The sequence below is a fragment of the Eucalyptus grandis genome, chromosome 7, assembly GCF_016545825.1.
Source record: "Eucalyptus grandis isolate ANBG69807.140 chromosome 7, ASM1654582v1, whole genome shotgun sequence".
NCBI classification, from domain to species: domain Eukaryota; kingdom Viridiplantae; phylum Streptophyta; class Magnoliopsida; order Myrtales; family Myrtaceae; genus Eucalyptus; species Eucalyptus grandis.
This window is the reverse complement of record NC_052618.1, coordinates 48,706,944-48,721,613: the sequence shown is the minus strand read 5'-3', so window position 1 is coordinate 48,721,613 and position 14,670 is coordinate 48,706,944. Positions and strand designations below refer to the sequence as shown.

At 37.3% G+C, this 14,670-nt stretch overlaps 1 protein-coding gene across 1 annotated transcript; it reads left to right on the top strand.

Moving 5' to 3' along the window:
- The first annotated feature begins 8,404 nt into the window (after positions 1 to 8,404).
- On the top strand, positions 8,405 to 11,131 carry LOC104455759 (serine carboxypeptidase-like 45). The gene is made up of 10 exons (XM_018877298.2): positions 8,405 to 8,642; positions 8,715 to 8,819; positions 8,917 to 9,012; positions 9,115 to 9,207; positions 9,305 to 9,390; positions 9,506 to 9,805; positions 10,203 to 10,321; positions 10,429 to 10,521; positions 10,684 to 10,801; positions 10,949 to 11,131. Exons 1-10 carry the CDS (start codon positions 8,405 to 8,407, stop codon positions 11,129 to 11,131), a joined length of 1,431 nt encoding a protein of 476 aa, XP_018732843.2.
- Positions 11,132 to 14,670: the final 3,539 nt, after the last annotated feature.

The window sequence follows — 14,670 nt, the reverse complement described above, 5'->3', positions numbered from 1 at the left end:
TAAGTCTTGTCCTTTAGTATGTTTTGAATCAAACTTTACTGAAATTCCTTATAATACTTGGTGGATTGATTCTAGTGCTACCACTCATGTGTCAAATACGATGCAGGGATTTCTTACGATTCAAACTATAAAGCCAAATGAAAGTTATGTAATTACGGGAAACAGAAACAAAGCTCCAGTTGAAGGCATTAGCACTTTTCGTTTGATTTTAGATACTTGGCATTATTTGGATCTGCTTTTCGAACCCTTTATGTACCTACATTTTCTCGCAATTTAGTTTCTTTGCCAAGACTTGATGTAGCGAGATTTTATTGTAAGTTTGGATCTGAATCTTTTAGTCTATTTAAGAGTGATACTCCTATTGGAATTGGAACTTTATGTGATGATTTCTATAAATTTAGACTTGATTATACTTTTGTTGAGATATTAATGACCTTGCATCATAATGTTGGCATTAAACGAAGTTTGGTGAATGAAAATTCTACTTACTTGTGGCATAAACGTTTGGGTCATATATCCAAGGAAAGAATACAAAGATTAGTGAAGAATGAAATTTTTCGAAATTTTGATTTTACTGACCTTGGAGTGTGTATTGATTATATTAAAAATAAACAAACAAAGCACACTAAGAAAAGTGCCACAAGAAGCACAGAGCTTCTTGAGATTATACATAATGACATATGTGGTCCTTTCGATATTCCATCTTTTGGTAAGGAAAGCTATTTCATCACCTTTATTGATGATTTTTCATGTTATGGTTACATTTATCTATTCCTTGATAAGTCTCAATCAGTGAATGCACTTGAAGTGTATATTAAAGAGGTTGAGAGGCAATTAGATAGAAAAGTGAAAATAGTAAGATCGGATAGAAGCGGTGAATATTATGGAAAATATGATGAATCGGGACAATGTCCAAATCCATTTGCTAAATTCCTTGAAAAACATGGCATTTGTACTCAATACACAATGCTAGGTACACCACAACAAAATGGTGTAGTAGAAAAATGTAACCGTACTTTAATGGAAATGGTTAGGAGGACATGAGTCATTCATCTTTACCCTTTTCCTTGTGGATGTATGCTTTAAAGACTTCTATGTACTTATTAAACATGATTCCTAGTAAGGCAGTTCCAAAGACTCCCTTTGAAATGTGGACAGGAATGAAACCTAGTTTACGATACCTGCATATTTGGGGTTGTCAAGCAGAAGTAAGAATTTATAATCCACATGAAAGGAAATTGGATTCAAGAACGGACAGTGATTATTTCATTGGTTATGCAAAGAAATCCAAAGGGTATAAATTTTATTGTCCTAATCATAGTACAAGAATTGTTGAATCTGGAATGCTAGGTTCATTGAAAATGGTGACATCAGTAGGAGTGAAAGAATGCGTGATGCTTGCATTCAAGAAGTAAGGGTAGAAGTTCCTATACCCAAAGCTTCTAAAAAGTTGTTGTTCCTGATATTATAGTACAATCTAACAATAATCAAGAACAACAAATTAATGAACAAACACTCCATAATGGAGATGTCAATATTGAACCTCCAATAGCTGAGTTACAAGAAATAACATTAAGAAGATCTCAAAGATAAATGAGATCGGCTATTTCTGATGACTACATGGTTTATCTACAAGAGTCAGAAATTGACTTAGGAATTGGAAATTATCCAGATTCATTTTTCCAAGCCATGGAATGTGAGGATTCTAATGAATGGTTTAATGCCATGGAAGAAGAGTTAAAATCCATGTATCAAAATCAAGTTTGGGATATTGTTGAATTGCCTAAAGGATGTAAGAAGGTCGGGTGTAAATGGGTCTTTAAGACCAAGCGCAACTCAAAAAGTAATATTGAACGACATAAAGCCAGACTTGTTGCAAAGGGTTTACGCAAAAAAAAAAAAAAAAAAACATTGATTATAAATAGACATTTTCACCGGTCTCTAAAAATGACTCACTTAGAATCATTATGGTTTTTGTGGCTCTTTATGACTTGGAGTTACACCAAATGGATGTAAAAACCGCATTTCTTAATGGGAATTTAGAAGAAGAGATTTATATGGACCAACCCAAAGGCTTTTCAGTTAAAGGAAATGAACACATAGTATGTTAAATTAAAGAAGTCAATATATGGACTTAAACAAGCTTCCTGACAATGGTATCTTAAGTTTAACGATACCATAACTTCATTTGGATTTAAGGAAAACATCGTTGATCGGTGTATATATATGACGATTAGTGGGAGCAAGTTTATTTTTCTAGTTCTGTATGTTGATGATATTCTGCTTGCTGCTAATGATCTTGGTTTGTTACATGAAACCAAGAAATTTCTCTCTAAGAATTTTGAAATGAAGGATATGGGAGATGCAACGTATGTGATAGGAATAGAAATATTCCATAATAGATCACAATGATTATTAGGATTGTCTCAGAAAGCCTGCATTGAGAAAATTTTAGAGAGATTTAATATGAGTAAATGTTCAGCATGAATAGTTTCAATTTAGAAATGTGATAAATTTAGCCTTATGCAATGTCGAAAAGTGAATTGGAACGAGAACAAATGAAAAATATTCCTTATGCATTTGTTGTGGGGAGCTTAATGTATGCACAAACTTGCACCAGACTAGACATCAGTTTTGCTGTCGGAATGCTGGGCAAGTATCAAAGTAATCCTGGAATGGATCATTGGAAAGCTGCAAAGAAAGTTCTTAGATACTTGTAAGGAACGAAAAATCATATGCTCACTTATAAAAGATCCGATCATCTCGAGGTGATTGGATATTCAGATTCAGACATAGCCGGATGTGTCGATACAAGAAAATCAACATTTGGTTACTTGTTTTTTCTGGTTGGAGGGGCAATTTCATGGAAGAGTGCGAAGCGGTCAGTTATTGCTGCATTCACTATGGAAGTTAAATTTGTGGCATGCTTTGAGGCCACAATTCATGTATTATGGCTGTGGAATTTTATTTCATGGCTTGTGATTGTTGACAGTATTGCCAAGCCGCTGAAAATTTATTGTGATAACTCTGCAGCAGTTTTCTTCTCTAAGAATGACAAGTATTCTAAGGGTGCTAAGCATATGGAGATCAAATACTTGTTTGTCAAAGAAGAAGTTCAAAAACGAATAGTGTCAATTGAGCACATTAGCACCAATCTTATGATAGTAAATCCCTTAATAAAAGGACTGCCGCCCAAAACATTTAATGAGCATATTGAAAAGATAGGCATTATTGGACGTCATTAATGTTTATATTATGATTGTATTGAGTTTATATATTTGACACTTTGAGCTCACTTACGTGTTTCTGATATTTCCTGTTTTCTAGTTAGTATACATTATGGAAACAGATGAATGTTAAACATGATAGTTTCTAAAGAAACATTATAGTTGGACTATTACTGAACTTCTCATTTATGGATCATGTTAAGTAAAGTGCTATAGTTGTAGTACATAGAAGGGACTATGTCGATTAATGATATACAACCGCTATGACTCATTAGTTTTCTTTACTTAATTGTGATTATTATGTGATTGCCAATTTAATGAAATTTTATAGCATAATATTATTGTGCACATTATAGTCTTTATTAAACCATGAAAGGAAAATCATATGGGGCAAGTGGGAGAATGTAAGAATTATTGTGACCCACATGATATGATTTATTATATGGTTTAATAATTATTGAAATGCTATAAAATAAATAATTATTGGCTACGAGAAGTTGCGACTCTAATAAAACAAAATGGTATATCACTTTGATGGAAGGCACATTTTCAACGAACGTACAAATAGAGTCCGGTCCTCTTTTCACCCACAATGAACAATAACAGAAAGGAATTGGGTATTCTCTCATCCATCGATAGAATACATTAAAGTATAGTGGGTTAAGGGAGAGAAATCGGATTTCTTCTTTTGGTTCGAGATTCTTCGGTTTTCTACAACGATCATCATCAAGTGGAACGCTATGGATAAATGTATGTCTTCATCTAATTGTGAAAATCATGAAGATCAAAAGACCATTGTTTTCTTTTGTATTTCCGCATCAAAGTATTATATATATAATAACAAAAGAATGTTAATGCTCGACTTAGGACACCGTATGCCATCCTTAAATTTCTGAAATACAGAGAAATGCATTGAAGGTTTGGAATGCAGGAGCACGCCGTATGTGATGTTTTCGTTTGAGGGTCGAATAGGATTTTGTCAACTAATATAATCCTGTTGTTTCAATTAAAATGTTGACAAATCCATTATAAAAAATGAGCAATATCTTTTTTCGATAGAGATTTTGGTGAATTACAGAAATTTTCTTTCAATTCACAATTACAAATCAAACATAAACGGTCTATTCCATTGATTGGTCTCGTAAGCTCACTCCCAATTTAAGGCTCGGCTTCCATGAGCCTCGTGCTTGAAATTATGGAAGAATGCATTGCAAAATGGCAATGCTGCATGAATTTGCTGTATGAATGTTTTTGTTGGAAGGTCAAATACTGACCATATCAACGAATTTGATTCCTAGTTTTTAATGAACACTAAAGAGATCCCCATAGCCATACATGCGGAGGTACAACATAAATAAAAATCCACCTTGGGACATATATTAAAAAAAAAAATCAAAATTTGGCTTCACTATCATGAAATTAAAGCTAAGATGCTGGGTTTGGAGAATTTAGCCTGCACCTGAAAATGCCTCCCATATCAGCCATCCTTTTCATTTCAAGTAGGGTTTGGGGTTATGGGTTTTAGAATGGGTGGTTCTTGTCACGACCTATTTTTTTGGGTGCATCACCTAAAACTAGGTAAATGGATTACTAAGTCTTTAAACTTAACTCGGGTTCTCTCAAGCCCATACCAAATCGCGACTTAAGTCTAAATTTTTAAACATGCAAGATGTTATTAATTAGGAGTTGCCACTAATCGGTTTACGGTAGGTCGATTAGACACCTAAGTAAAATAAATGGAGATTTATTTTACTCCTACGAACCATAGACTAAGGGTACGGGGACTTGGTTACACTAGATCTCTCTAATGCCCTTTCGGTACAATTTCTTTTTAATTTTCAAAAATATTTTTGAAAGCAGCTTGATTTATTTTAACTTAAATATCTATCATGCAAAGAGGCGATCACACGCGCGTGTTCATCCATTATTAAACATTCAAATAAATAAATTGCGCAAGCAATTACTTTTTGAGTTTTCTTGAAATTGGAAATTTTTTATAAAACATGCATCTTAACTAAATGACCTAATTTCGCTAATAAATTAATTATAATTAAATGAACTTATTATGCAAGCACTAGGTGACGAAAATTTTATAAACCTAATCCTACATGTCTGACTTATTAAACCTACATGCTTTGATGCAAGATTTTGATTTTGATTTTTGATTTTTTGATTTTATGGTTTTTAGCATTTTTTTAAGATAAGCAATTATATCTAAACAATCAAGATATTAATCAAATAAAGAATTAAAATAATCGAAAAAAAAAAACATGTTGTCTCACAGGTCAAATTAACGATTACTCTAACCCTAAACATCACGACAAAAGATTCAAAATAATTAAAAATCTGATTCGAAGTCTCACGGATCAAATTAATAATTATGATGATTTAACAATTAAAATATTATCAAAAAGCCCAAAAATTAATATATTTAAAAAAATGATCCAATGCCTTACAGATCAAATTAATAATTATAAAAATTATGGACAAAATCCCTACGGATAATGCCTACAAAATTCATGAAATCAATATTGACATACTAAGTTCTAAAACAATAATAACAAAACTTAAAAAAAGATAATAAAATAACATAAAATAAATAAAAAGAATAAAACTAAAACTAAAACTAAACTACCTACAACAGGGACTCAACACCACTGTAGAAGGTGTGTTGTATTGACGAGTGGGCGGACCAGCAGCGTCAACGGGCAAGCAGGTCGCGGGCGGAGGCGACACGGGCTGAGGAGGTGCCGGCACTGTGGCTGATGCGAGTGCGAGGCCGGCGCGGATGGTTGGGCGTCCTAATTCAAAGCGCACAATACAAATTCGGACTCAATGGATGACCGACGGCGGCTCATGGTCAAGAGACTCACATCTGTGTCGTTCTTCCATCAAAGAATGTATATAACTCCACACGCTTAAACTCTTCACGATCTCCTGGCCAAAAAGTAATCCTTCTTCTTGCATGAAGAAAAATCACAAAGCCCACGAATTGTCAAATCTAGACAAAATTCAAGAGAAGACAAATCCACCGCCTGCCCTTATTTGGCAGAATTGTGATTTTTTTTACCAGAACAGATTACTTTCTTCAAGCTCACCAATCTTTTTCACCCATGGTTTTTTAACTTTATTCCCTTCTTGAATTCGTGGGACGCCACGATTTCGTTGCTGGTCGTGGACAAAGGCACCGGTAAACCATGAACAGAGAGTTGGTCAGTGGTAAAGACACGAGAGCTGCTGGCAGGGTGTGAGAGCATGTCGACGATTCACGCTCGGTGAATGGCCGATGAGTTGGTGGCACAACAGGAACAACCGCAGGTTTGGGGGTTTGCAGCACGGAGGATGGCACATGGCTAGTTCTTGATTTGATCATTCGCTAGTCTCCTCCGAGATCCTTTTGAGTGGACGCCCCCCTTCTCTTGTCGTCTCTCTCTTGTCAATTATGGCGGAATATGGAATTGTGTGGCCTTTTGTTCGGCATTGAATTGCCTGCGATCAAAACAAAACAAAGTAAATACCGAAAATATGGAGTGAACAACTTTTATACGAAGAGAAACAACCCGGTTTTATCACAGTGAAATCACTGGATGGCGATCACCGCTTGGGTACATTGGCCACTCCGACGCCTCGCTGCTGGAATTATCGTCGGAGATGTAGGAGTTTAATCTAGGCAAGAAACAAAAATAAAATCACTTCAGTTCGAATAGCAAATTGGAATCGAACACAATCAAACTTAAAAAAGGAAGCTCGACTTAGCTTTATGCTTGTCGTCAATATCCATGACGCATGATGAATATGGGATGTCGTCAAGAGGACTGCACCATCCAATAGACCAATCCCACATTCTCGAGTTCGTCCACCCCCTTTATAGCAAAAAGCCCCCCCACGTATCGTTGGAAAGTCTGGATCCGTGGAGCCGATTGATGATTCTTGGGGAATTGCCGAGTTTCTGCTTCTATTCATATTGCCTTGGACGTGTCCACATTCGCTCATCTCCATTCACAATTCCTGGGCTGACTTGATTATTTCCTTTCTTGCGAATAGGGCCAGGTGGGCATTTATCATTTTCTCTCACTATTCTATAACCAGCTAATTAGTCTCCTTTTATAAATTCCAGCAACCCACACCTTCCACAAATGCCTTGATTTCTTTTATTTTGTAAAATTCTTGCCCTTTATTCACCTGATTTTTCAATTGTTTCTACATTTATCAAAATCTAAATACTCATCAGAATTTCAAACTTCCATGCATAATCAATCAAATCAATTTTCCCCATTTTTATTTTTTTCTTTTCAAAATGCAATTTTATTTTTCCAAAATTAGGTGTCAACAATTCTCACTCTAAAATCGGGAACCACCTATTAAAGACTGGTTTTGAAAAATTAGAACTGAAAAACGCCCATTGATTCTATAGACTCACTTGGGAACCGAACTGTGAAATGTCTCCACTTCGAAAAGGCATGAGGATTGAGAGCGAGCGACAAGGTCCGAGGCTGGAAGCAATTGAGAGCGAGAGTGAGAGAGGTGAGCGATGGAAAGAGATAAAGAAGAAACTAGGATTTTGATATGAAAAGTTAAAATTAAAAAATATATACATATATATGTATATATGTATACCGCTCCGGTTTGAGTCCACACTTGGAATTGGGAACCACCAATCTAGTAATAAGATTCAAAATAAAAAATTTCTTTTAGAAAACTTTCTCAAACTAGGAAACCATTCAATTAGAAACTTATTCAAAATAGAAAATCTACTTGAATTATAAAACTCTCCATCACAAATTCAAACTCGAGATATATTTTCAGTGGAGTCTAAGAAAGATCCATTCCACTATAATTTTATCATTAGATATGTTCTTGGGTGGTGAAGTGTCATTTGGAAGCTCCTCAACTCCTCATCAGGAAGATCCAATTCTTATATATTGACAACGAGCATTGGATCCAAAATGGGAAATTTCTATTTAAGAAACTTTGAAACCTATTCAAAGTAGAAGATCTAAACTTTCCTATTCAAAGTAGAAAATCTAAACTTTCCTTGTGTGCTTAAACTTGACATATATTTTCAATTTTGTCAAAGGAAGATCCATTCCTGCACAACTGTTATTTTTATCATTAGATCAGTTCTCGGGTGGTGAAGTTTCATCCGGAAGCACCTCAGAGTCCTTCAGTCCCTGTAAATGATGATTTGGTACTTTATTGTGATCGTGAATGGTGTCATTCCTTTGTTCTTCTCCTCCACATCAACGGCCGAGCTCATCAAGAAGCTCCCCGGTCAGCCAGATGGCGTTTCTTTCAAGCAGCACTCTGGTTACATCGTCACGGATCCTCGACGTGGCCATGCTCTGTTCTATTACTTCGTGGAAGCCGATGCTAGAGACCCTTCATCTTATCCTCTAACGTTGTGGTTCAACGGCGGTATGGTAGTCCTAGTGCTAGTTCATTACTGCTTGCGCCATTGTTTGCCAATTCTGATTTACTTTGGTTTAGGCCCCGGTTGCTCTTCTCTTGGGTTCGGTGCATTCGAAGAGCACGGTCCGTTTCGACCAGCTGGGGACGGTGGCTTGACGAAGAATGAATTTTCCTGGAATAAAGGTACTTATTTCATTCACCAATCGATCATGTTGTCATGGAACGGACTCTTGAAAGTTGTTGAGGGTTATTTACACTCTTTCAATCGCAATTTGGGTAGTGTCGAACATGCTGTACGTGGAATCCCCCATCGGAGTTGGGTTTTCATACTCGAACACAACTTCGGACTACGTCAATTGGACAGATGCAGACACCGGTACATCTTATTTGTTCATAACGATTTTTCTTCTTCTTGAAAGTAACGAGAGCTTAGCGGCCTTCGCATTCGTAGTAAGACAGACGTCCTTTCACGTTGCAGCCAGAGCAAACATGCAGTTCCTTCTCGGTTGGTATAAAGAATATCCGGAATATAGAGACTCAGATTTATATCTGTCGGGGGAGAGCTACGCTGGTAATAGTTGTGATTCCTCTAGTCTCTCGACCTCTGTGTGGATGTGATTGTTAATCTTCCTCCCGAGCAAACTGATATGTGTAGAACATGATTGTAGGCCACTACGTACCGCAGCTTGCAGCTCTGGTGCTGGACTACAATAAGCAGTCCCATGGGAAACCGATCAAGCTTAAGGCGATAGCAGTTAACGATACTTTGCTCATTCGGATCGCATGTTTTCGATTTGGCAGCTTTCTGCGTTTGATTTTCAAGCTCATTACCTGACGAAAGAGATCGCATCTTCTGTTCATTGATGCAGCTTGGCAACCCACTTCTCGATTTACGGATTAGTGTGGATGGCGCCACATTTTTGTGGTCCCATGGTGTCATTTCGGACGAGACATTGAAGCTGAAGGAGACGGTGTGCAATGACTCCAGGTACCGGACGGAGCTAATCCATCACAAAATTTCAAAGGAATGTGCAGGGGTGTTGGAGAGGCAGATGGAGGAATTGGGGAATTTTACTGATCCAGGCGATGTGCTCGCACCTAATTGCTTCTCTGGGACTGCTGCGATGCAATCAGCTTCTAGCAGCGCGTGGGATGCGTATCACGCCAAAGTGAGTTTGACTCTCTGGAAGATCTGTCCTAATATCTAGGATTTTGCTTGGGTTACATACCATAGGGATACGCTTGAAGACATTTCTAGCTAAAACGTCTTCAATATCAAAGTCACAAAGAATACACGAAGAAACATCGGCAAAGAGTACTGCAAAATGAGCATGCAATTAGTGAGATTTTCTTGTGATAGTTTTCGTTTAGAGTACCAAAGCCGCTTGCATACACTCATTAAGATACACCTCTTAAAATTTCAACTGAGCCGGCATACAGCATAAGAATGGGACAACCTAGGAACAAAACCATGAGAGCATCCCTATGGTATTGACTCACAGATAGGACTGCTCAGAATTTAGGCCTTGACCTGATTCATCAAGTATCGTCTTTTCTTGTGAGCAGCTAGCTCGAAGGATGGTTCTAACTGATCCGTGCCTCTGGGAATATATATTTTCGTACCTCAACAATCCTCGGGTTCAGAAAGCACTCCACGCCAATACAACGAAGCTGCCATCGGTTTGGCAATTCTGTTCAGGGTCTTTCTGCCCACCTCTGCTGTATTACCTTCCTGATTCAGTCGGAACCACACATTCTGTTTCTAAATGTTGTTTCATGTGGAACGTGGCAGGCTTCTTTCTTATCATGACGTCGATATAGGCATCGACATCACACCTCTTTTATCGGCCTTAATCAAGAAGCATCTGCGAGTCCTCCTCTTCAGGTAAGTCGTGGACATGAATTGCCTTACCCCGACATGTTTCGTTTTCCTGTCAGAAGTATCATTGTATGTGTTGTGGAAACATGCCTCGAATTCATGAACATAAACATCAGTGTCGCATTACTCATGTCAATCGATAACGTGAAATTGGGCTGCACATTGCAGTGGCGATCAAGATTCGAAAATACCATTGACACAGACGAGGATGATCGCCAGCATGATCGCTCGAGACTTGAAATTCACATCCTTGGGTAAATACGCACCTTGGTACGATAATATGCAGGTTAGGCTCTCTTCCTGTCTATGTTCTTTTAACCAGACACGCCACGGTGCAAAGGAAAGAGAATGTTTTCGTCCATTGTTAAATATGCTTCCAAACTTGACCGTATACATTCTTAAAAACATCAGTGACGCTCGTGTCATAAATCAGGTTGGTGGATGGACTCAGTCATTTGGTAGCTCAAGAGAAGGAAAGAACGTGACTCACCTGACATTCGCCACGGTCAGAGGAGCGGCTCACGAGGTCCCATATACTTCGCCCTCGCAAGCTCTCACCTTGTTCAAAGCATTTCTCGAGGGATCCTCTCCGCCGAAAGTGCCGTTCAAGAACTGATTGATTCATTGCTCTTACTATGACGAACCATCATTAGAATGAACTGACCTTTGCTGTATCTTGATATTCCTATTTAAAGGAAGAAGCAATGTCTTCACATCGCAGTTCCAGATCCATAAAAATAAATAATGTGGACTACATGTTATAAATGTAAGATTTGAACTGGACCTGATCACGAGTTTGACGGATTGAAGAATAATTGCAGAAAGAATGTCAATGCTCGACGTAGGACACCGTATGCCATCCTTAAATTTCTGAAATACAGAGAAATGCATCGAAGGTTTGGAATGCAGGAGCACGCCGTCTGTGATGTTTTCGTTTGAAGTCGAATAGGACTTTGTCAACTAATATGATCCTGTTGTTTCAATTAAAATGTTGACAAATCCATACATGGAATCGAACCTATCCAAAGAAAGCATGTATATAAAGCCCAAGATGAATTCCTGCAGTCATCTCCGAGGTGGTCTTTCCAAACTAGAAGTGATCAATTCTCGATCCAGTTTAGTCCCACCTAGGAATCGGGAACTGGATTAGGAGGACCGGTTCCCAATTTTTGGGACTAGGGACTGGACCGAATGGTCTTAGGATTGAGAATTAGACTGGATTGACTTGATCCCATGGAATTGATTACTTAGCCCAAAAAAAAATTATAAAATTAAAAAGAAATAGAGTTGTTATTATGTTATCATTGTCATTTTAAACAATTTAATACATATATATATATATATATATTTTTTTTTTTTTCAAAAATAGTCGAACTAATCCAGTTTCCTCCTATAACCGAGAGCTGAATCGAAAATCACTGGTTTCATTTTTATGAAACCAGAAACCGGACCAAGCCGGTTTGATTCTGGATGGTTCCTAGTTGAGGTGGTCTCATCCTTGTTCCAAACATGTCTGGTGTGGACACGGGCTGGACCACGTGGGCTGTTTTGAATTGTGATCGATTGCAAAATTCAAAAGTATAAATGTAATGTGTATGTCTGCGTGCAGATTCGTATTGACCTGGGAATGGATAAGTATGAACGCCCAGAGGGATGGTGTCAGAGAGATATGGACAGACCGAAGAGATTTAAAACGGACACGAGGTCAACGCAGTCTTCTAAATCGAACCCTTAGCTTGGCCCACTTTTCTAAAAAATTAAGTACATGAAAAATAAATAATTATAATTTTTTTTAAATTAATCGCTTCTATTATTTGCAAAAATAAATTAACAAAAGATGAAAATAACTATACATAAATTATTGTCAATAATAAAAATATTTTTTATTGGCTAATTAATCCAAATGATAAATGATTCATTTTCCGCAAATGATATGTCTTTTTAGGAAAAAAAAACTTAATGATAGAGGAAAATATTGTATGAGAATTCAATTTTTAAAAATATATTTAGTTTTTCTTTATTTAGTAATATAGACCAAAATCATTTTGTAGTGTCCGGATTTCATTTGGAAAATAATTTCAATTTTATACCGAAATGAAATATGGATTTCTCTTGTAAGTCATCCGACTCGATTCACTTGAGGACGCTCTCCTCCTTTGCTCCTCCGTCGTCAAGCACTTCGCCTCGTTGTCCCCTAGATCTACACCACCTCCCTCGCCATTGACTACTTCGACCACGGCGGCTCTGCTAGAGGGAGCTCCGTTCGTGCTCTGAAGAGGATCTTCAAAAACTTCAGCACCAAACTGATCGGACCAAGGTCCTCGGCTTCCGTTTGCTGCTCCAGCAACGGCGCCGCTCCATACAACAAGCTCTCTCACCTCGAGTACCGGTTTCTCAAGCTCAGAGCTTTTCATGTCTAGCTCCAGAACTCCACAAGGTCGTATGGCGACAATACGGTTCGCAACTCCCTGACCTAGTGAAAAGCCGTTTTCGGATCACGACTCAGAGACCTGCGCCGTCGTCTCGGCGGCGTCAGTTTGTGGGACCTCAACAGGCGCGGATGCCGACGCCTCTGGTGGTGTCGGCCGTGTTAGGGAAAGGGTGAGCGAGTTCGATCTAAAAACAATCATCATCTACTTCAAAGCAGAGGAGGGTGAAGAGCCACGAGCAGACAGAGAGAGGAGAGAGACGAGTCGGTTTCGAGTCAACTTGGAAGAAAGGAGCAATTCTGGAAAATGTTCATTTTAGTATTAGGAATTCGCTTCCTAGTCTTATGTATGAATATTTTTGCTAACTAGAAAGTATTTTCGGCGGACTAAACAGGTGCAAGTTCAGAAAACTAATTCCGAAAAACATTCACTTAATTAAACACATCCTTAATTGGTCATGTCCATTTGTGGGTATCAACTTGCATTTCTTTAATATAGTTTGACATTGACAGCTCATATAGGCACACCTGTATCCTTCTTTTAATTATTGGGTGTATCAAAATTTAATCACATGCACATCCCAAGTGGTGTAGTAAGATTCAAGTAGGTCAATGGGCTGCTGATTTGAGTATTTTGAACCTGACATTTTGGAAATTGATTTCTTAAGTTAGAGAACCCCCGAATATTTTTCTTATATATACATTTTTTGGGATAATTTAATGACTCGCCGACTTAGTTGCAATTGTTTAGGATATCGTCACCAACTTAGTTGGATATGTACCTTTTCTTCTTTCTGATTATTAAGTCTACATTATGGATTCTTTATAGAATAAAATGAAACAGACCGGATTATGTATTTTAATCGAAGGCAATGCCTTCCAACTAATGACAGCAGTCAAGAATTGTATAATGAAATGTCTATCTTCAAATAAATTGTATTTATTAGGTCCTAATAAAATCAAGTGCTCGAGTAAATAATCTTTTACGCTCTTCAATGGTATATGAGATATATGTACATATTACACTCATGCGATATTTCACCTCAAGGAGTAGTAAAAGAGAGAGTCTAACCTAATTTAATTGAATATAATCTTGCTAAAGCGAACATATTATTCTCTTGAACAGCCATGATGCCTCTAATGTGAATAGGGCCAAGTCGTTTATCATGTGTGTATTCCATAATTCTAAATCAAGAGAAAAAACCACCCCCAAAAAAAAAAAAAAAAAAAAAAAAGAGAGACAAAAATTAGGGTTTCAACATTAGCCAGAGAATGACATTATAATTGAAAAATGAGCCGCAAGAGTCATGTTTTGGTTTACTGGTTCTACCTAAGATTACGCACTTGGAAAATTAAATATATTCATATACTAGTATGTGTCAATACTAGCTCAAACATTGTGTAGAGCGAACGGATCTAAAAATGGGGATTTTTTTTTTTTTTTTTTTTTTTTTAGAGTCAATGGATTAGATCATGCTTACAAAGTGCTTTCATCCAATAATTGATAATTTAACGTTCCTTAGGAGAATACTAAGCTCGTAATTTTCAGTCAACTTCCTTCCTATTCTATATTTTATATATTATATTTTTTGAAATGCTCGTGGAACTGTGATGGCCTAATCGATTTCAAACGTAAGAGAATGGATCATACATATTCAAATGCCTTTATTCTATTTTTAGTTTGACTAGGTCTTGGTGACCGTGTTTAGGTTTAAATTAGTTGATCC

Excerpts from the sequence above, each read along its gene's own strand:
- LOC104455759 (XM_018877298.2), top strand. The coding sequence starts at position 8,405 with ATGATGATTTGGTACTTTATTGTGATCGTGAATGGTGTCATTCCTTTG. Across the intron at positions 8,820-8,916 it reads TGAATTTTCCTGGAATAAAG|TGTCGAACATGCTGTACGTG; the intron begins GTACTTATTTCA and ends CAATTTGGGTAG. Across the intron at positions 9,806-10,202 it reads GGGATGCGTATCACGCCAAA|CTAGCTCGAAGGATGGTTCT; the intron begins GTGAGTTTGACT and ends TCTTGTGAGCAG.